This window comes from Trichogramma pretiosum, unplaced genomic scaffold, assembly GCF_000599845.2.
Source record: "Trichogramma pretiosum strain Unisexual culture from Peru unplaced genomic scaffold, Tpre_2.0 scaffold27, whole genome shotgun sequence".
NCBI lineage: Eukaryota > Metazoa > Arthropoda > Insecta > Hymenoptera > Trichogrammatidae > Trichogramma > Trichogramma pretiosum.
Window position 1 is genome coordinate 1,478,108 of NW_019641694.1, and position 19,779 is coordinate 1,497,886.

At 46.1% G+C, this 19,779-nt stretch overlaps 1 protein-coding gene across 6 annotated transcripts in view; it reads right to left on the bottom strand.

Moving 5' to 3' along the window:
• Positions 1 to 12,654, bottom strand: part of LOC106660520 (glutamate-gated chloride channel) — an 80,259-nt gene extending 67,605 nt beyond the window's left edge. For 2 of the 6 annotated variants that reach the window (XM_014383500.2, XM_014383501.2), the window contains exons 1-2: positions 11,885 to 12,651; positions 2,940 to 3,016 (exon numbers count right to left, since the gene is read on the bottom strand). In XM_014383500.2, the coding sequence (XP_014238986.1) occupies positions 2,940 to 3,007 (68 nt within the window). In that variant the 5' untranslated portion in view covers positions 3,008 to 3,016; positions 11,885 to 12,651. Of the gene's footprint in view, positions 1 to 2,939; positions 3,017 to 11,884 lie in introns of all 6 variants that reach the window. The other 4 variants (XM_023461912.1, XM_023461913.1, XM_014383503.2 and 1 more) reach the window with 3 other exon arrangements.
• Between the last annotated feature and the right edge of the window lie 7,125 nt (positions 12,655 to 19,779).

A 19,779-nucleotide genomic window follows, 5' to 3' on the forward strand; every position in this document is an offset into this window, starting at 1 on the left:
AATTACCAATTTTTTGTCATCTACCCATATACAGATATAGGTGAGAGCGGTTGCACAGTCGGCGGATCGAAGGTGAAAAATTACGCGCTCGCACTAGAGCCGGATTCGGGTGGATATAACGAAGAAAAATATGTCATACGTTCGAGCGCTGATGATTCATCGAGTTCTCACGTGCGGCCCAGCTACGACGCCAGTCAAATAAATATCAGAGCTGCGCGAAATAAAAGAAACCGTATTGCGGTATAGTGACCTCTTGCAGCTTCGAGCTAGTACATTATAGCATGTATATTCGCCTGAGCAATACAGTGAATGTTTTTGCATTCAAGCTCTGATTCTCTCTCGCTCTCGCTCTCTGCGACTGCAGAGCACGTTCGTGTATACTTTCGAGTCGACCGGAAAGTGAAGAAAATTGAGTTTGCCGTCCAACGTTTCCAGTGTGTACGTATAGAGTATATGTATGTGCAGTGCATAGCACATATACATAGACAGGCGCACGATCACGAGCACGAGTATACGAGCACGAGCAGCAGCTATAAGGTATATAGTTATACTTTGGATGGAGAAACGTAACGATCGATGAACCGATGTCCCGAAGGTAATAGCTAAAAAGTTTTTTCACTTTTTTCCTCCCTTCCTTCTTGTCACTGAGCTCGCTCGCTCGCTAGCTCGACGAAATAATGTATGTCCGAATATCCACTTTGCCAAATAGCCCATTGTTGTATACATACATATAAATACTTTGCTAGCTCTCTGACGCAAAAACGACAACCAGTTGCAAGCAGCACAGCCAACGTATTCGCGTACGTGTACGCGTAACAGCTACGCGTGCAACGGATGCCGATGTTAGCCAGCAGCTCCACGCGTTGTAAATTTGTCTCTCGCTCCCTCCGACTCTCCCTAGTTTGTGTGTTACCACTTTGTGCTCTTTAAAAGTTACACGCATAGCAGCGAGCTCTCAACGTCAGCGGAGGCTTGCCGCACACTGCACCGTCCCGACGATCCAGCCCCGGCCTTATTTGGCGCCGTTATTTATGACCGTTTCCGCAACGCGCGCTCTTCTATACCGACTTTCTCCCTCTCACTCGCTCTTCTTGTTCTTTTCGAAGCTGCGTGCATGTGGCAAACTACACGCGCATCCAGCTAGAGGGAAGAAAAAAAATCCCAGCCAAATACGGTCCGACTATTGACTTGGCTCTACTACTTGCACCGGACTGCTTGATTGTTCGAAAAACGATATGTTTGGAAAAAAGATAAAACCTCGGATCTCCCCCATAAACTCGAGTGTACGAGACTCCAGATTAATAGTTTGGCTATGTCCGCGCGTGTACGCACAATTGCGACGTACGGAAAATTCTCGCTTAATAATTTAACAACAATAAAAGCTCGACTTTTATCTAACGGCCAAAATGCATGTCCCCAAGTGGCTTGATATCGAGAGCTCAGATTCTATTTTCGCCTATAGATTGATTCATAGAACTGAAACATATCATAATTTGGAGGAGGAAAATTAAGGTACTGTACATTTTTGGGCTTTGTGCGTCGTGTTATTTCTTAAAATTTCCCTCTTATAAATCTTGCAGTGGAAAATTCAATAGTCGCTGCGCGAAAAAGTCCTTGATGCACACGCACGCGCTGCAATATTTTGTACACTCGTCAAATCTTATTTTGTCAACATAACCAGCGTAAGTATACATTTAAAAGTAAATTAAAATAAAACTCACGGTAATTGTGACAAATTGAATAAGGCGGGAGGCCGGGACGTCGCTCGTTTCCGGCTATGCACTTTGTGCTTGATTAAAAAAAGTCGCGGAAAGCTGCAGTAGGGATGAAAGAATGAGTCAACGTGTACAATACGAAGTAATTCGAGTCGAAATATATATAGCGACGCGAAAGTCGTGCAGGCGGCAGAGCTCAGCTAAAGGAGCCGAGCACGCCTCAGCGGTGTACACTAGTGCACAGCACTGGGTGCTGAAAGATATAGCAAAAAAGGGTTTTTAATAAAGAGAGCAAACGTGGGCCGGGAGGGGTGAAGTGCGGCACGTTATTAATTAATTTCAAAAGCAAAGCGAGCGAGAGGGACTTGATATTTGTCGCGCGCACGCGGCTAAAACTCGAAACGTTCGGATGAGTTGGGCCTGTTTAATCCGGCATATGTGGCCTTATTTTTTCAAACGCTACGAAACTAAAACAAAGAAAGCGGAGGTATATAATGTAGCGCAAGCCAAACACGATGCATGGGCCGACGGGAGTTATCAAAATTCATCTAGAAAACACAGAGGGTAAATATTTATACGGCGCAAAGGAGCGCGACGATAAGAGCATATTTTTTGGGCGGGGAAATTTAAATTACGATAATAGTAATCCTGCCGCAGCAGAATGTAGTCGCGCACGAGGTGGGGAGCACTTGTGCGCATCAGCAACTGCTGGAGCGGGGTGGGGTCGCACGATACGAAACAATAACAACAACAACAATGCGCGCCGAGAGAGCAGGTGAAATCAGAGAAGCGCGAGCGTACGATCGCACGCGCATTGTTGTGCGTATTAATTAACTATATACGCCGGCGTACGCACACATATAAATACTGCGCATACATATTATATAGGAGCTAGTATGTCGGGGCACGCGGAATAATGTGCAGCGCTGCGAGAGGGAGAGAACAAGACGATGCGCGAGCGCGAGCTTGTTTGCCACTGATATTCATCCGCAATATCTGCAGAATGTTAAATAGAGGCAGTTTGTATAAAATCATTTCATGCGCGCCGTCGGTTTGTTGTTTTCTATATATACAGTGCATTATGCCACTTCTCGCGCATTATTTGTTTTCATATATTATGGACGGGAGCAATCGCTGGAGATTTTTGACAATAAAACAAATAAACGATCGAGCATAAAGTGCGTTGTGCAATGTATAATAATGGAAAAGACGATGTAGACTCACCTTGCTGGATGTAGCAGTAGTTGTAGTAGTGCCAGTAACGCTATCAGCGGTAGTGCTCCAGGCCTCATTGCGAAAGCCTGAAAGCAGATGTAATCACGTTTATATAATGAGAGTCGCATGCCTATAGAGTTCGAAGCTCCGCAAGCAGTCAGCGCCGCTTTTGCTCTTGCCACTGCTGCTGATCACGACGCTTACAGACACACGCACACACACACACACACACACACGCAGGAGCAGCCCTGTATAGACAGTATTCGAGAGTCCGCCTTGCAGAGTTACCCACCTGGCCCCGCTCGTCAACCGCGGCCACCCCCACGCGTATATATTCTAACAACTCCATCATGTCCTGTCGACGATCGCCCCGACTGTTTCTAAAGCTCGATCTACTCCCCGCCTCTGGTATACATAGAAGCGATTCTCTCTCTCTCGAGTAGCAGCAGCAGCTGACAAAGACATCACAAGGACGACAAGCAGTAGCAACAGCCACCATGCATCCCTTTAGTGCTCTACGCTCGCTTGCCATTGGAAATTGATTAAAAAAATTTCATTACGTAATATATACGTATAGAACACGTGTTCTTGTGCCAACTTACGACTTCTCTTCTCTATGCAGCATGTAGATTATGCACCTTAATAGACTCTCTACGATCGAGACTCGACTACTCGGTAAAGAGGCAGAGGAAGAGAGAGAGAGAAAGTTTGGTAAATTCCACGAATAGTTTTGAGCATAGCTTAGGCTCGGAGCAAACTAAAATTCCGCCAAACACTGATTCACCTTCGCGCAAACTAGCGCGAGTATACGAGAGACTCGGGTTGCAGAAAAAATTAAGCGCTCGATGCGTTGCATCACTGGATCGCGTTGACTCTCTGAGAAACGACTTGGATTGGGTTCAATGACCTACCAAATCGCTGCCACCATCACTATTTCAGCTTACCTATATATACATAATATGAGCAAAGTAGCACAATCTTTTTCTCGATCGAGAGTACGGCAATAAAAATCGATCAATCAAAAGAGAGAGAGAGAGAGAGAGAGAAAGAAGAAAAAAATTTTTTTTCATCGCGCACGTTAATTGAAATGTATCGGCTTTTACTCGCTCTCCCTCTGCTCTTCACATGTCATTCTAATTTTCATCATTTTTCGTCCGCTCATTCGTTCGCATACGAACCGCACTGAAGCATGCTGATTCATTATTGGAACCATCCATAAACACACATGCAGAAAGTACGCGTGAATGTAGATTCGAATGAAAAAAAAACTGTATAAAATGGGCAAGAGAATTCGAGCAAGAACAAGAGAGCATATTGACTCATTCTTATTGAAAAACTTGACCCGTCCAGCAGTGCAACAACGGCCACGCGACGACTTATAAGCTTCGATACGATGTGTGCTGTCGTCGTTGTCGCTCCCGTCCGACCATGTAGACTTACGACGTGTGCGAAGTTTTCAGCTCGCGTACGCGGTCGCTTTTTTCCACTCCTTCAACACCAAGCTTTACTGCTGCTGTTTTTTTTAACCTCCTGTTCGTTTCATTTCGCGAGGTGATTGGCAACAGCAGCAATGGCGCCAGCTACGAGAAATTTTTTTTGTTCCTCACACTTCAGGGCTCTGACTCGAATTTAATTTCGTGCCACGTTTTAGGCGTTATTTTTTGTTCTCTCATTCATGCTGCTGGAGCTGCTGCTGGCCTATCTATAGGTATACATGGGACGTGCAACTGCCAGGCCTTTTTTCCTCTTGTTATAGCTTTTTTCGATCATAATACGACTTTACCACGGACGTGCGGTACTTTTTGCCTGCCAAAGTGTTTCGAATTCTTCCTAGTGTCGAGTACTGGTGCTTTTGGAAACCAGCCTCGCGTAGTCACGAATAATTTGCACGAATAACTTGTTTATAGCTAACAAATATAAGCTGATGACTCTGGTCGTGCTTTATTTATTATTTTTTTATCATCTACGTCATTGCGTCAATTGCGACATCCGAACGGTCACGGATTGCGTGCGCAAAGCTCATCATATGCTGCAGACTTGTGTCGTGGCAGCGAGAGATTGAGATTAAATTTTAATCAGTAAATTAAATATACCTCACGTGAGTTTTAACGCGGCCAGTGCGTAGTGTGCTGCAGCCTGCAGCACATGCGTTTTAATGCAATTTTAATTGCATAGCTAAAAGTCACTTAATCACCCCTCTTAATGATGAAATACGGGCAAAGCTGCCATGCAGCTACTACTATTATCAACGATCGTCCATATATACTTTACACATCGTTGAGGTTGAACATTTTTTCTCCTTTTTTCGGACAGCGATCCAGCGATGTGCGCACGCATTATCGATCAATTGCTAAAGCGTATTACCGAATTTTTTCGTTCGATCCAATTATGTGGCTGCGAGTGTAATTTACAGAGCGTCCTTCTTAACTTCCTTTCCGTACAGCTTTGGTATTATGCCGAATTCTCCGAAATAATGCGGCTATTGAAAATACGATCGAATAGCTCGTGCAGATTGCAGAATTGAGCGACAGTAGCGACAGAAATGCAATGGACGCTTCGCTTCGTATATAATCATGCTCTCGTGCGCGTAGTACGTATAGGTACATGCATAGCGCAGCCATGCACCTATACATAGCCTGGCTGCGTGCGAAACAGAAAATATCAAATCCACCCGCGCACACATCCTCCGCCTCGCTGCTACTCGTAGCTGCTCTCGTACACGGCTTGACAGCGCCAGCAATGGCTCTCGCAACATTTCAACGATCATTCCATTATAGCTATTGCACATCAGTTTCCTATTTCTATTTACATACTTAATAAGTCGTCAATAATATTAACGCTGATCGGACGTCCGTCATGCTGTCTTTACATCTATACAAGGAGCTCGGCCGTCTTCGCTTCTCTTCGAACCTGACTTTTTTTGTATAATGTCAATAAAAATTTGCTGAACATTTTTCCTCCTACGCATATGCACATTTTCTTTCTTTCTCTTTCTCTCTCGCCCACTCTCTTGGCCTCTTTTCACGACAATTTTCAATTTCATCCATCTCTCACTTGGAACAAGAAGACTGAATAATAAAAAAAAAGGAATTACGTTCTTGAGAGTCTAGTGTAGCGTGCTCTCTACTCAACCTATTTTTCCGTTCGCTACGACGCGTAAAGTTTAAGTATTTTATACGTGTACGTACATGCGTATGCGTCAAGTTCATTCCCGTGAGAGGCGCCAGAGTCAAAAACGACGAGGAGTCGCGCAGCCAAATCACGAGTATTTTAGCCAGTGATTTTTGCGTTTACCAAATTATTCCGCGTGGATGTTCAATGGTCATACAAGAGACAGTCGCGCGAGCTTTTTTCATAAACAAACTTGATCGTGCCGAGTTGCAGCAAAACCTTTGTTCGATTAAATGAATAAGGCGCTCGCCAAGTATAAGTTAGTCAGAGTCGCAAGCTCGAAAAAGCAAAGTTAATCCTTGACTGGAAGCGTCTAATAGCTATCCAAGTCAAAAGGCGCATTCGGTAAACACTCGAGACAAAACAGAGTGTTTCGTAGAAATTGTTAGTTCGGCAAAGACAAGTCCATAGCGAAAGAGAGAGAGAAAAAAAAGAGAAAAAGTTGGCTCAGACCAATTCAACGACTACCAGAGCGCGTTTTCCACCTTTCCTCGGCAACATTCTCTATAAAGAGCATCATCGGGTTACAGAGATTTTTCCGGACAAACTAGGTGCAGCATAGCTAGAATTCCTCCTTTTTTAGAACGAGCTCGTATACGTACTCGTATCGACTACGCGAGTAAACTTTTTCCTCCAACACACAGCCAGACATGCGCGTGCACACAGGCACACGAGGATCCGCTTGATTGATTCGCTTGGGCGGTTTAGCCTCGGTTTTGTGCACATTGAAAAAATAAGGCTTTTCTCGGTGCAGAGTCGAGGCAGGTCGTGCGCTCACTGGATACATGCGATTTTCCCATTGATCGGGCGCGCAGTGCCCTCCTTACAGCCCTAAACGCGTAAGAATTCATCGTATCATGAATTTTTCTTACGTTTGAGCGAGCTCGATTATTACATCGTTCCTCGGCAAACGCCGCGCTACGCAACGATCACATATGAGAAATAAATTGCTCATGTAATATCGAAAGTTGAGCGAGAGTTCGATGGGTGTATAGGTGCAGCGTAGCAACGACACACGATCGTGTTTACCTTCCAGCCGATTATCTCGACACAGTACGAGGCATCGGTCCCGGACCTGGAGGCATTGCACACTCTCACACACACACACACACACACACACACGAGTAAGGAGGAGGAATTGCTACATGCGTACATATATCGACGCAGTTCCAGCTTGCAAGTCTTGGGCGGATATTGCGCAAGCGAATTGTCTAATAACGCACCACAAGGCTAAAGAAGAGCTAGACCGAAAGAAACGATCCGCAATCGCGTGTGCAGTCGATGAGCCGATCACGCGACGGGCGAACGTAGCTACCGAGCCGACATATCCAAGCGCGCCGACTCGATATATTCATCGTAACGCGCCATATCCGCATCGGCACGTTTTGCACGTGTGCGCAAATTGCAAGGGGGGCGTTTATCGGAGCGAGCCAGAACTTTCGAGCTCGCAGCTCGAGCTTATGCAGCTCGACACTTTTCCCGCGCCATAGCCTTTGTCTCTTATTTACGCTGCATATAAACAATGTCGCAGCGTTCACACCCCATTCCCGTTTTTACGCGTCTTGTCGCGCGCACGCAACGGTCAAAACAGCTCGCACAACTTTTGTAATTGTCGCGCAAGCGCAGAAAGAGAGAGAGAAAGAGGGAAAGCTGAAAAAAACTAATTGAAAAGTTCAGATGAAAATGCTCTTATTATTATTATTATCATGTAAATGCAGCTCTCGTTTTTTATCGCGCGCGCTGCGCTGTCTAAAATCAGCAAAACTTTTGCCTTGGCGAATATTCGAAATCTGTTCCGCGTTATCCTATAAATCTAGCCGGCTCTCGAAATTATAAGAGGGGCTGGAACGAGAGAGAAAGAGAGAGAGAGGTCGAAGCACTTAGATTGCCCCTAGGGACATAGGTGTTATTACTGTCTGGAAGTTTAAGCTTTCTTATTACCATATTCAAGTGGTATGCGCACGCTATGTTGCAACAGCAGCGCCAACAGCAAATGTAAAAAGACGGAAAAAAGACGAAGGCAAGCAACTTTCTACGGCACACCGGCGGAAAGTTTGTTATGGCTCTTTAAACACGTAACGATGACGTGAAATGGCTTGTTAGATTTACGAGAAAAAAATGTGCGTGTATACTTTTTTTTTCTGTAGTAGCTCACACAGCGTCTAGTAGTCGGGGCCATAAAAAATTAGTAAGAGCCAAACGCATGAATTTCCTCGCGATTTAGAAGCAATTGGAATAAAAATGCACAAATCACTTGTGCGTACATCGAACAGCTTCAGCAACGCCTTGCTGACAAGGAGAAACCAATTCAAAAAAACAACGACAACATATTATCATGGGAGCGTTTACTCGTCAAAGCATCTATAGCTAAAAGCTCGAACGCACTAAAGTTTCAAAGTACCACTAGGCGTGAGCGGGTGCACGAGAGAAAGAGAAAGAGAGAGAGAGAGAGAGAGAGAGAGAGAGAGAAAGTAAGCTAGGTCGAGGAAGAAAAAAGACGACGGAGAATTCTGGTTCATCCCATGGAGAAGTAGTAGTTGAAGAAGGAGGATGAAGAGGAGAAGTAGGAGAAGCTATACAGTAAAAAGCAACAGCAGCAATAGTACAGTTTCTGCATTTTAAGATGGCGCGTGCCGTGTGCCTCTAGGGTATCCTAAATCTTGGCCGTATTCACATCCAATTTTTCTCTCTCTCTTAAGGCCGTGCCCTGGCAATCGGCCGTCGAACTCTCCACCTCATTCCCCCAGAGAAAATCAAGAGCGAGAAAAATCGCCCGTGACTTATACTGGATACTTTCTGTGTTAGTGTCACATGCCAACGTGCGCACGCAAACACTCGTGGCTTAGCTCACACGTAGCAGCATAGATGTTTGCGGTAACACGGCACCATCCTAGCCTCTTCGGCCAGCTTCGAAACACTTAGCGGCATGACTGCCTCTTGGATGATTTATTTAGGTCAGTAGATAGTGCACGCGGGCACAGAGAGGATATTTTTCTCGCTCGAGACGACGTACGGGACGAGCTAAACGGGGACCCCGTGCACAACTTCTTCTTCCTTCGAATAATGTACATTTTCTACGTTGACACATTATTACTTAGCCGCATGCATGCTTGCTGGGCAAAAATTTAAATAACTAAGCCAAGTGTTTCTTTCGTAGGATTCGTCTTACTTGTCGTGTGACCGCCGCCGCTTGCACTGACTTTTTCATAAAATTTCGTTTAACATAATCACATTAATAACAAGCGGAAAGTTCAGTTAAGTAAAAGTTTATATATACAGACAGCGCTATTGCTGCTGCTACTGCTGCTCTGCATGCTAAGCGTAAGGACAAGAATTTTCATACATCTTGGAAGTAGATAATTTGGTAATCTCGTTTAAATTAACGAGATCGGAGGGAAGGATAAGTTTTAGCGGGAGCCACGAGCACAGTCTGCACTTTAGCTTCGCTTTGCTTTCCTGGGCCGACCCCAACTCTCACTCTTGACTCAAAATTTGCATTGAAACGACCACACCGTGATTCGATATAGCTACTTTACGAGTGGCCGAGCTTTAATTTTTCTTATTGCAGCAACAGCTTTTCGTTTGCGTTCCTGCACAGGCTAGAGTACTGCACATCGATTAAATCGCGATTTGGTTTGTTGCCCGACCGAGCTTGCGCCTAGAATCAATTAGAAAAAAGCCAGGTAAATTAAAAATGCATGAAAGCCAGTGCACATACACCTAACAGCTCGAGGTTGCGAGCGAGAATCAAGGGAATCGCGAACCGCATCATCGTGGTTTGCCCAAAATGGTCTGGTTAACGTACCAAGCTTTCCGGACGCACGCACGTATCTCTCTTCTCTCTCTCTCTCACTCAGCTGAAGCTCTTTATGCTACTGTTTACGAGCGGAAGCCATCAGAGAGCGAGCTTGGCCGATCGGCCTTTTCCGCTTATTCTCTGACCGCACCCTCTCTCCTTCCCTCTCTTGCCTCTGGCTCTTTTCCCTCCCGAGCCTCCCCGCCAACCCCCTTCTCCCCCTATCCCCTTCAACCCTTTCTCCTCTTTACTCTCTTTCCCTCTCTGTGATGAGATTAAGCGTTAATTAGCTTGACGTTGTTTTACATCGTACGTACGTGTACGCGTTTTGACGTTTACGTGTGATTTAACCTTACTAGCCAAAGGAGACGGCTATTTATCGTTCATTTTATTTTATTTTTTTTTCAGATTTCTCGTCCAAAAGTTACGGTGAAGCGAAACTCATGATGATTTATCCTATTCATCAGAGTTTTTCTGCGCGTGAGACTCTAACGTGGTTTAAGTACTCCACGGTCTGGCACGTACAAAGCGAGGAAAAGAAAGAAGTAGATAAGAGAGCCTAGCGTACATTACTTGTTTCGATGAATCTAGCCAGTAGAAAAATAAGTGCTTGGTCGGACGGAAGATTGATAAAAGCGCGCGCTCGGCAACTGGGCTGCTACTGCTGCTATACGTACGAAAATCAAGAGGATGGAAACGTCAAGAGATGGCAAGAGAATACAAACCGAGTGATAATCAAGTTTAACGATGAATAATGCTCGACTCGAGTCGAGTTCGAAACCAATTTTGAGCAGACGTTTAATGAAAAGAAAGAAAGATTTGTCTTATATATAGCAGTTCGTAGCAGCGCGGCAGTAGCTCACCTTAGCAGCCGACGACGAAAAGCTCTCGTTCAATGCTCCTCTTGCTCAATGAAAATACCGGATGAAAATCAGACTAAATGCGGCGAGCGGCAGCAAAAAAAAATAAAAAAAAAAGAAAAAGGAAGAAAAGGTAAAGAAGAAAAAATTTAAAAATAGAAACGTTCTTTTTCATTGGGCTCTTTTCAGGCCAAAGTTCGGGCTAATTTCATTGAGCTATATTTTTCAGCATCTCGATTGACTTTCAGCAGAAATTTGCATCGATCTGTATGACTAGTTGGTACCTCGAGTGAATCGTGTATAGGAAATTCGATTACCTAGTTTGAAAAGAAAAAAATGGAGAAATAATAGAACTAACGCAGTATACGCCAGAGCAACTTACAAAGGCTCAGCGATCGTAACAAATTTTTCAATCGAGCCGGAAAAAAAGAGGCACGAAAATAGGTAATCAAACGCGCAAATCATCGAGAGCTTGTACTTAGCCCAGCAATATATATACTAGTTGGAAAGTAAAAATAGAAGTGCAGTAAAAAAAGCATCGAAAAACTTGGTTAGAGGCGCAGCGTAGCGAGATAGCGAGGCGCGCGTTGATGAATAGAGGAATCCAATCGGCCAATGACGAATCGCCGATATTTGATTTTTTATTTTGCGGTCGTAGAGCAGAGAGCGAAAGAGCGAAAGAGCGAAAGAGCGAGAGAGCGAGAGAGCAGTGCAGCGCAAAGCGAGAGCAGATATTGAATCTTCGGATGCGCCTGGCAACGCGCGCGAGCCCTCCATCACAATAGAGCCCGGAACGCGTGCTAAATTATTATTTTTCTTTTTTCAGCGTGCAGAGCGCAGGCGGATCGAGGCAATACGCACACGCTAGCGCGAGCAACGGCGCTGCTGCAGCCACGGCTAATATTTCAATAGCCAGCCTAGAGACTTTTATTGCTGCTCGCACATGCCTCGTTGGCACGCGCTAATTCACGACGACGATCGCGTTAATCGTACGTCGGCTTTATCGGATCGACGGATTACGCAACTCGTCGAGTGCAAGGCGCTCGTGGTCAAGCGACCCGGAGCTGCACGAGCAAACGCAGCGCGAGCCTAGACACGGAGCACAGGTACGAATCGAATTGGCTTACCTGGAGTTAGTTGTGGTCCTAGGCTGTCGAATGCCAGATTCTCGCGTAGAAAACAGGCATGGCGGCAGCGGCTAATTTCACTGTCTGCAGCTCGGCTAGGGCGATGAGCTGCTGCAGGCTGGCCGGTAGAGCGATCTCCACTCGAAGAGTCGTGAGCGAGCTGCAGCTGCGCCAGGCCTCGAAACTGTCTCGGAGCCGTCTTAGTGGTCGTCGTGGTCGTGATTGCCAAGCTCGTGCAGCGTCGATCGGTCCGCGAACTTGCCTCGTGCGTTATACTCGTGCAGCTGGCTTACACAATCGCAGCCGCGGCTATAGGGGCCGTTATTATATATAACGTTCTCCGCGCTCCAAGAGTCGTTCACTGTGTCAGTGCGTCTATAGACAGCTATATAGGCGTATACGAGCTGGCGACTCGTGCGAATCTCCGTGAACAACGCGTGCGAGTGTGTGCGAGGACATACGCGCGTGACTGTGTCCGTGTGTCAGTGAACGTGTGCAGACTACACTATAGTATCGCGTCGAGCACGCAGTCAGGCGGTAGCTTCTTCTTCTTTACGCGCGAGGTCTTCATGTTGGTGGCCCTCGGCGATGCTCTCGACTCGACGAACGAACGATGCACGGCCGCAAACGTAAACGCGCTCGAGAAAGAGACGGTAGCACTGCGACGAGGGAGAGAGAGACAGCGAGAGAGACAGAGTCAGAGATACGGGGACGAGTAGGGTCCGGCGGTGCGAGCGCCGTCTTCTGGACTGAGGATGCGAGTGAAGCTGGCTGCTCCAAAAGCTCCGATATATGCTGGCTCCGCTGGCGTAGTCTCGGCTGTACCTGGAGCGAGGCGCGCGCGCGCTCTCTTCTGGGCGCTATTGATCCCAGAGCGGCGCGCGCAAATCTAGCAGCAGCAGCCAGTCTACCGCCGCCGCCGCACCGACTCGCTCTTTCTGCTCCGCGCCAGCTAGTGTGCGTTTACACATGCACGCGGATCCCTGTGTACGTAAGCCTATGCGTTCATTTCTCGCTCTCTCTCTCGCTGCTGCTGCTGCTGCTGCTGCTGCGGAGCTTGCATCTCGCTGCAAGCGCTGAATGTGGTACGTCGCTTTAGCAACGTGACGTCAGTGGCTCCCAGCAGCCGCGCCCTTCGCCCTCTCTCTCTCTCTCTCTCTCTCTTTCTCTCTCTATACTGCAGCCGCCAACGTCGCATCGCCACACTGCCACACTGACTCTTATACATGCACGTGTACATACGTATATAGGCTACATATATGTATAGCCATCTCGCTACGTGCACTGCTCTTCTATCCCCAGTAACCTCCCCCACGCTTTTCTCTCGCTGCTCCGCTCTGCTCGGCTCGCCTCGACTCTACGCTTCACTCATACATCGATGCCGCAGCTACTCTTATTTAGCGTGTTTGCGCGAGATCACGATGACGAGGCTCGCTCGGCATGCGTTGCCTATATCCCCAGCCTATATACAGCCTGGCATACATGAAAAAAAGATGGATGTGAAGCAGCAGCATCAGCTACTCGCAACTATTTCGACCCATCCTTCTTGTTCTACACTTTGTTTATTCGTGTAGCTGCCACGCACACACCGATTTGCGCGCCCACCCTCCCCATCCACACCCATATACGCTCCCGCAACCATCGGTGACGATCTAGATTGACAAGGGGTGGCAGCCAAGAGGGAATGAGCACGAGTGAGCACGAGTGCGCAGGAGGGAGGGGGGGGGGNGGGGGGGGGGGGGGGGACTGCCTTTAATACGCCAGAGCGGAGAGATTTAACGCGCCCCATCTACGCGCGATATTAATGACAATTGTTGATTTTCGACCTAGTCGCTTCACTCGGCAGCGACGCAACTATATGCTAATCCTATCGGATATGCCTCTCGGAGCGACACCTCCACTCGCGTCGTTGCAGTCATGTAAACTGCTCGTTTATGCGATTGAATGATTTTTCGACGTTTTACAGCTCCGACGTGCCCGCCGAACGAGCAGAAGGATAAACGGCTACTGCACGCCCACCTCCTGCACATACACACTCGCTTATTCACGTGTACATAGCTACGCTGCAGTGCCGCCCGCTCGAGCGTACTTCATCAAGTCCGATGTACGTTTCGGACGATAAGCGAGCCAAGAACTTTGCGGCTGATTTGCGAGCCTAGCAAAGGTCGCTGCAGATCTCGCCTGCGTGGCATCGCAGAGAAGCTCACTCGCGAGCTCCTAAAGTACTAGATCGGCCAGGCGCTCGAGCAAACTCGCTGCTGCAGCTTATTGAGCTAATCGTTTGATTTTTCAACGCATATATGATTTCGCAGCACGATTGAACAAAAAAACGAGTCTCCAGTGGTAGAGATTGAGCTCGCTAGGCACTTCGTGACCCAAAGATGTAAATCATCTTAATGCCAGTCTGCGCGCAAGCTCGCAATTACCGCGCGATCAACTGGTGTTTCTTATCTCGCACGCGCTTGCGAGAGATGCCTGCTGGCGCTGTTTATAGGCTGAGAAAAGAAAAGTAGGTGTCCGCAGCTGTACGCGTACTTGCCGACGTGCGTGCGCGACATCATTGAAAATAATGAAATGTCTTGTCGCCACTCTCGCGATCCTGCGCCACTGCAATTAAAATTCAGAGCGGCCTCCTCCTCCTCCTCCTACTCCATGCCTTGCTCTTGTCTGTTTTGCGTATTTCTGACGGAAAAAAATCACTTCTTATAATTATCGCAGTAAAAAAACTGCTACGGCAAATTGTGCACTGGCAATTCGAGAAATTTGCTAACTCTAAGAAGATTTCATGAATACAAGCGCACATATACCCACATAAAGTCCAAAAGAGGTAAAACGAGAGAGAAAGAAGAAACTGTGTTAATGGCCAAATCCTTTTATCCAATTACGAAAAAATCAGACTTACTGGGCCTGGCCTCGACTGTGCACCTCGCAAAGCGACAATATATTTTAAAGAAAAGAATCTTCTCTCTCGTCTTTTATTCACCTAGCAGTGAGAAGCAATCGCTCAAATATTTTTCAAATTTAGATAATTACATAGCTTACAGCTATAACATTATGTCTACGCTTCAAATTAAATACTAATCTAGAATGAGTGCATCACATACATCAAGGACTCGAATGAGACTAGAAAACCGAAAAAAAAGTATTAAACACTAAGAATGGATTTTCTTTTCTTTTTTCATTGCCTTTTTTTCTAAGGCCTAAAGCTTCTTCGAAGCTCCAATGGTTATCGATAGGATTATGATAAACTCCCGAAAAATTGGACCAACAAAAATTTCAACCCGATCTGAGCCCAGCAGGTCGGGTTGGATGCGGTTAAATTACGGGTCGACCAATTTGATTAGATAATTTATGCATTGAAGCAAATTTATAAAATAGTTGGATCAACTTTTTTCAATTAAACCTCAATCAAACTGAACCTAAAGTAACTTAATAAGATGGTTTGTGGCAACCGAGATTAATATTATTGTACTTTATGAGCTTTTGGGCCCAGTCACCCTTAAAGAGTTGTAGTTGTACACGCAGAGCAAGTAATAATAATTTTAAATGTCCAATAAATACTCGAAAGGTATCGATCAGAAGCTGGAGTTTAGCTTTGCTCCAACAGTATTTAAACAGTAGTCAATCAAAGCTGTATGACCCTTTTTCATCCTACCTCGAGGCCTGTGTACGTCATAGTAAAAGGAATAGTAAAGCACTCAGCTAGTGGTTCGAATTTTTTCACACTTCAATACATTTGCGCACGGCTGGCCATCAAATAACGGCGATGCATATCATAAATTGGCTCGGCGAGCGTCGCGTATGAAAAAAAATCTTGTCGTGAGCCGGGGATATTTTTGTCAAGCATTGCCGAGGGAAATTGACGTAAAATGCATTTTGACTTTATTTACTATTTTTTGCCTTTTTTATGCTAGCTATCTGCTACGCCAGGGGGTAATATGGAGGTATCGTTAAGGTTTAGATCGTCGTTGGATGGATTGTGGCCGCTTTCAGCAGCCTCGGTGCGCTGCTAAGGTCGTTTTATGATCCCAAGGAAATGGCCCAACATAAACATAGTGGAGGTGTTGCAGTAAAGATAAGTGTTGTCTAATTCGGCTTTCGTCGAGCATTCTTTTACGAAATTTCCCGAGTTGAAAATTTCAACGAGAGCCGCACGCGACTAGTCTTATGCTGTAGCTATACATGCCTAATGCCCGGAGATAAAAGTAATGAGTGCGCGGGCCGAGCCAAGTTTTGAGGCTTCGTATACTATACGAGGAGCAGACGTTTTACTCTACATATAATAATGCCAGCTACTACAAAAGAGGCTTAAAGCTCTCTCCCTCCTCGGCTGCGTCTGCAGCTCGTACGTACGAGTTTGTGTTCGTGTACGCGAGAAGTGAGACGGAGGAGTATAGAGTATTACGCCGCTGTCGAGTTCGAGAGGACATCTTATATTTCCGCGTCGTCGCAGTCGCCGAGCTAGCAGTTGCTTCTTTCGCAGCGGATTTTGCCCCGAGTTGATGCTGATGCGCCACTCCATTTCAAGAAGACATCGAAATATTTTTGCGCGTAATTATACGAGTCGTTCGCAACGAGCGTATAATAATATGCACTGGCGCTCGTGGACGCACTCCATTTCGCATAAAACATGGCATATACAAGTTACACAAGGCGATGAAATTTTCATACGCGCGCGTATAACGACGCAGCTCGAGCTTACGAACGAATGCCAAACGTAACGCGTACACGAGTATACACGAGGAAAATAAACGAAAAGAAAGGGGCAAAAATGACGACGCGATTACGTATATTTTACATGGATGTCTAGTTTGACATGGGAAGTTGGTGGCTCCGATGGGACGGAGAGGAAAAAAATGCGAAGTACGCGAGTGGTCAGTGTCGGCTCGTCGCGCAGTGAGCAAGACAATCTCCTGTCGTGTCACAAGGTGTCTGCGAATCAGCGTGTGCGGCGAGCGCATACGCAGTTGCAGCTCGTAAAATTTCTTCTTCGCTTATATATTCATGGCAGTGTGTAGGTATACGCGCAGCCTGGCTATGTATGCTTATGCGTACTCTACTCTGGGGAGTCACTCCGAAGCTCGTCGAGTCGGAAACGAGAAAAAGAGCGAGCGACTGCTGCTACTATTGCCACTGCTACTGTGGCTGCTGCAACGAAGAAAAAAAGTACATAACGTCGCTCGCTTCAGCAAAGTTGATTGAGAAGTGATTTAATGTCCTCACATACATGGACACGTATGCACGCAGGTGTAAGCGTTGCCGCTTGCACTGGGTATGTAATACGAGTTTACATCTATGACACGCATACATTCATTAAGCTCATGCCGGATATATTAAATTGCAGGTCTTTTTAGCCGCTACTCGAGTTCGGGACTAAGGTAAAAACACAACGACAACGACGACAACGACTGAGAGAGTATGAAACAAGAAGAGAAAAAAAAAGAAAAGAAACAAACGACACGTGCACGAGCGTGGCTTACGCATACTCTACAAGCCAGATGCTTCTGCGAGCCGCGCGATTAGTTTTTATTTACGATTGCGCTGTAAAACGTGCTTGTGTTGAGCGCGTAGCCCGGCAAACCTGCCCATGTAGCATATACCCATAACTGTATAGAGGCATACTTTTAAGGCATCCTCGTGTTCTCCATTCCCACGGATTTTTTCTATAAATGAGAGATAATTTTTTCCCTCCCTCTCTTTATCATTGCAGACTTTTTGCACACTTTACACTTTTTGCTTTTTCTTGAAATAGCTTTTACAATAATAACGAAGCTATATGGAAACGCGACGACGCTCCGCTCGCGCGAGCGAAATCGTTATTTTGTAATTAAGCAAACAGCCGCACCGATGTGCGATACCTATACGCGCGGGGTGGAGGTAAAAAAATAAACAAGAACAATAATGAGCGAGAGCAAGCGAGCATGGATATATTCGTAGAGACGCGCGTATCGAGTCCGCGTAATGCCAGATACAATCATCGATTTAAAGAGCTGCACGACGTGGCCATACGGCCAAGTCCATCGGAAAAACCTCGCCTTCCTTGGATGCAGACGAGGACAGCTCTGTATATATACATCTAGAGTTAGAGCCCGGAGCTTCGTAACATCCGATCCATCAATCCATCGTTTCCTGATGGCCCGCAGGTATCCAACATTATTATACCTATATAGCTGCAGCAAAATGTCTGCTCTACGATAGGATGGGTGCGTAGCTAAGCTCCCAATACGCGTATTTCAAGTTCTAGCAGTCCATCAACTTGAAGTTTAGAACTACCCTCGGATATATCTCTATAAAAAATGATCTGGCCGTTAAAGCGTCCTATATATAAACGTGTATTTATGCAGGCTTACCCAAACGTATCAAAATTGTCTATTCAAACAGTCGGTTGCTATGAAATGTTAATTTTTATGCCGCGTGCTGCTTGACACGTATATTCGCGTACGTGCAATACCCCTGCCTCATAGCAGCGAATTCCGAGCGACGGCGCCGAGATATATAATTGAAACAGCGTCGAACTCTGTGCGCAATTTGCAAGCTCACTTGGCTTTGGCAGAGGCAAACTCGATGCGTATGCGTATAACTGTGCCATGTTTGTAGGTGTATACGCTGTAGACGAGAGGCGTTTCGAGAAAATCCCATCGACTACAGCTCTAGCGAGCTTGCGTATGCGTACCCCTTCGACAACTTTCAATCAAGCGCGTCGTATTACAATGATGCGGACTGCACGCACGCACATACTGAGGTGGGAAGCTGTGCTAGATGAAGAAAGGAAAATAATAATCTTTACCGAGATTTGGTCGCCCCATAACGCTTCTGAAGTTGAATCGAGAGCTTCAACTACTCTGTGTGCGGTCAAGTGTTTATTTTGTGCGCGCGATAAACACGGATTGATTGATTGATATTTTATTTACGGGACTGGAGGATAAAACTGCATACGATCTCAAAGCGAATTGCGGAAGCATAGAAAATATGTAAATAACTCGAAATTATACAAGGACAACGGCAAGACATTGAGTGAACAAAGTTTGGCGATATTAATTACTGGTTAGCCCGTCGTGGCTTCGCCTACGTTCAATTTTTTCGAAAAATGTGAAGACGTATTTGCAAAATGATACTATAGTACCGAATATTTTTAGCTTTGTCTATTGGGATGTATATAAACGAATTCGACTGTTTAAACGCTCTTAAACAGGCCACGTCAAGTGCGTAGAAGGAAATGTCTAAGTTAAGTCCACACACTTCTAAAATGCGAATAGCGTAATAACACATCAAATACAATGTATGCCGATTGACTGCGTGTAAAAAAACAACTACTTTCGGTCTTTTTTATAACCATAATTGACCTGGCAAGGGGCGGACGAGCGCGCGAAGTGGTAACAAACGAAAAAAATTCTGGACCCAAAAATGAAGAAGTAAACACGGAGAGAAAAATCACGCGTTGTACGCTGGCAAAGGTAGGCCCTTCCGTCGCTGGGGGCTTGCACGCGTGCGAGGCAGATTTTTCGTCGTGTGACGCAGGCAAAACCACTCTCCATCAGTGAGTTTGCCGCACACCTCTGAGCGTTATCTGAGATTATCGCCGGGCGTTCGATGCTCGGGCGCGCGTTACTGTAGGCTCATAATGATTATTTCGCGCTCAATATATTCGACTGTCTTTTGTCAACACTGAAAGTATATAATAGCCATGTTTGTATTGCTAGGGGACGCTGGATCGACTCTCGTTGCTCCTTGCTCGCTGAATCGTCCACCCGTCTTGCGCTGCTACGGATCGCCGGGGTCCCGATTGGAAGAGGATGGTGAATGGGAGGGAGGTGAAAGAATAAGTCAAGATTCCCTTTTCAAAGAACTCAGTTTATTTATCCGCCTCTCTTTTACCTCTCGCGAGGTTTCCAAAG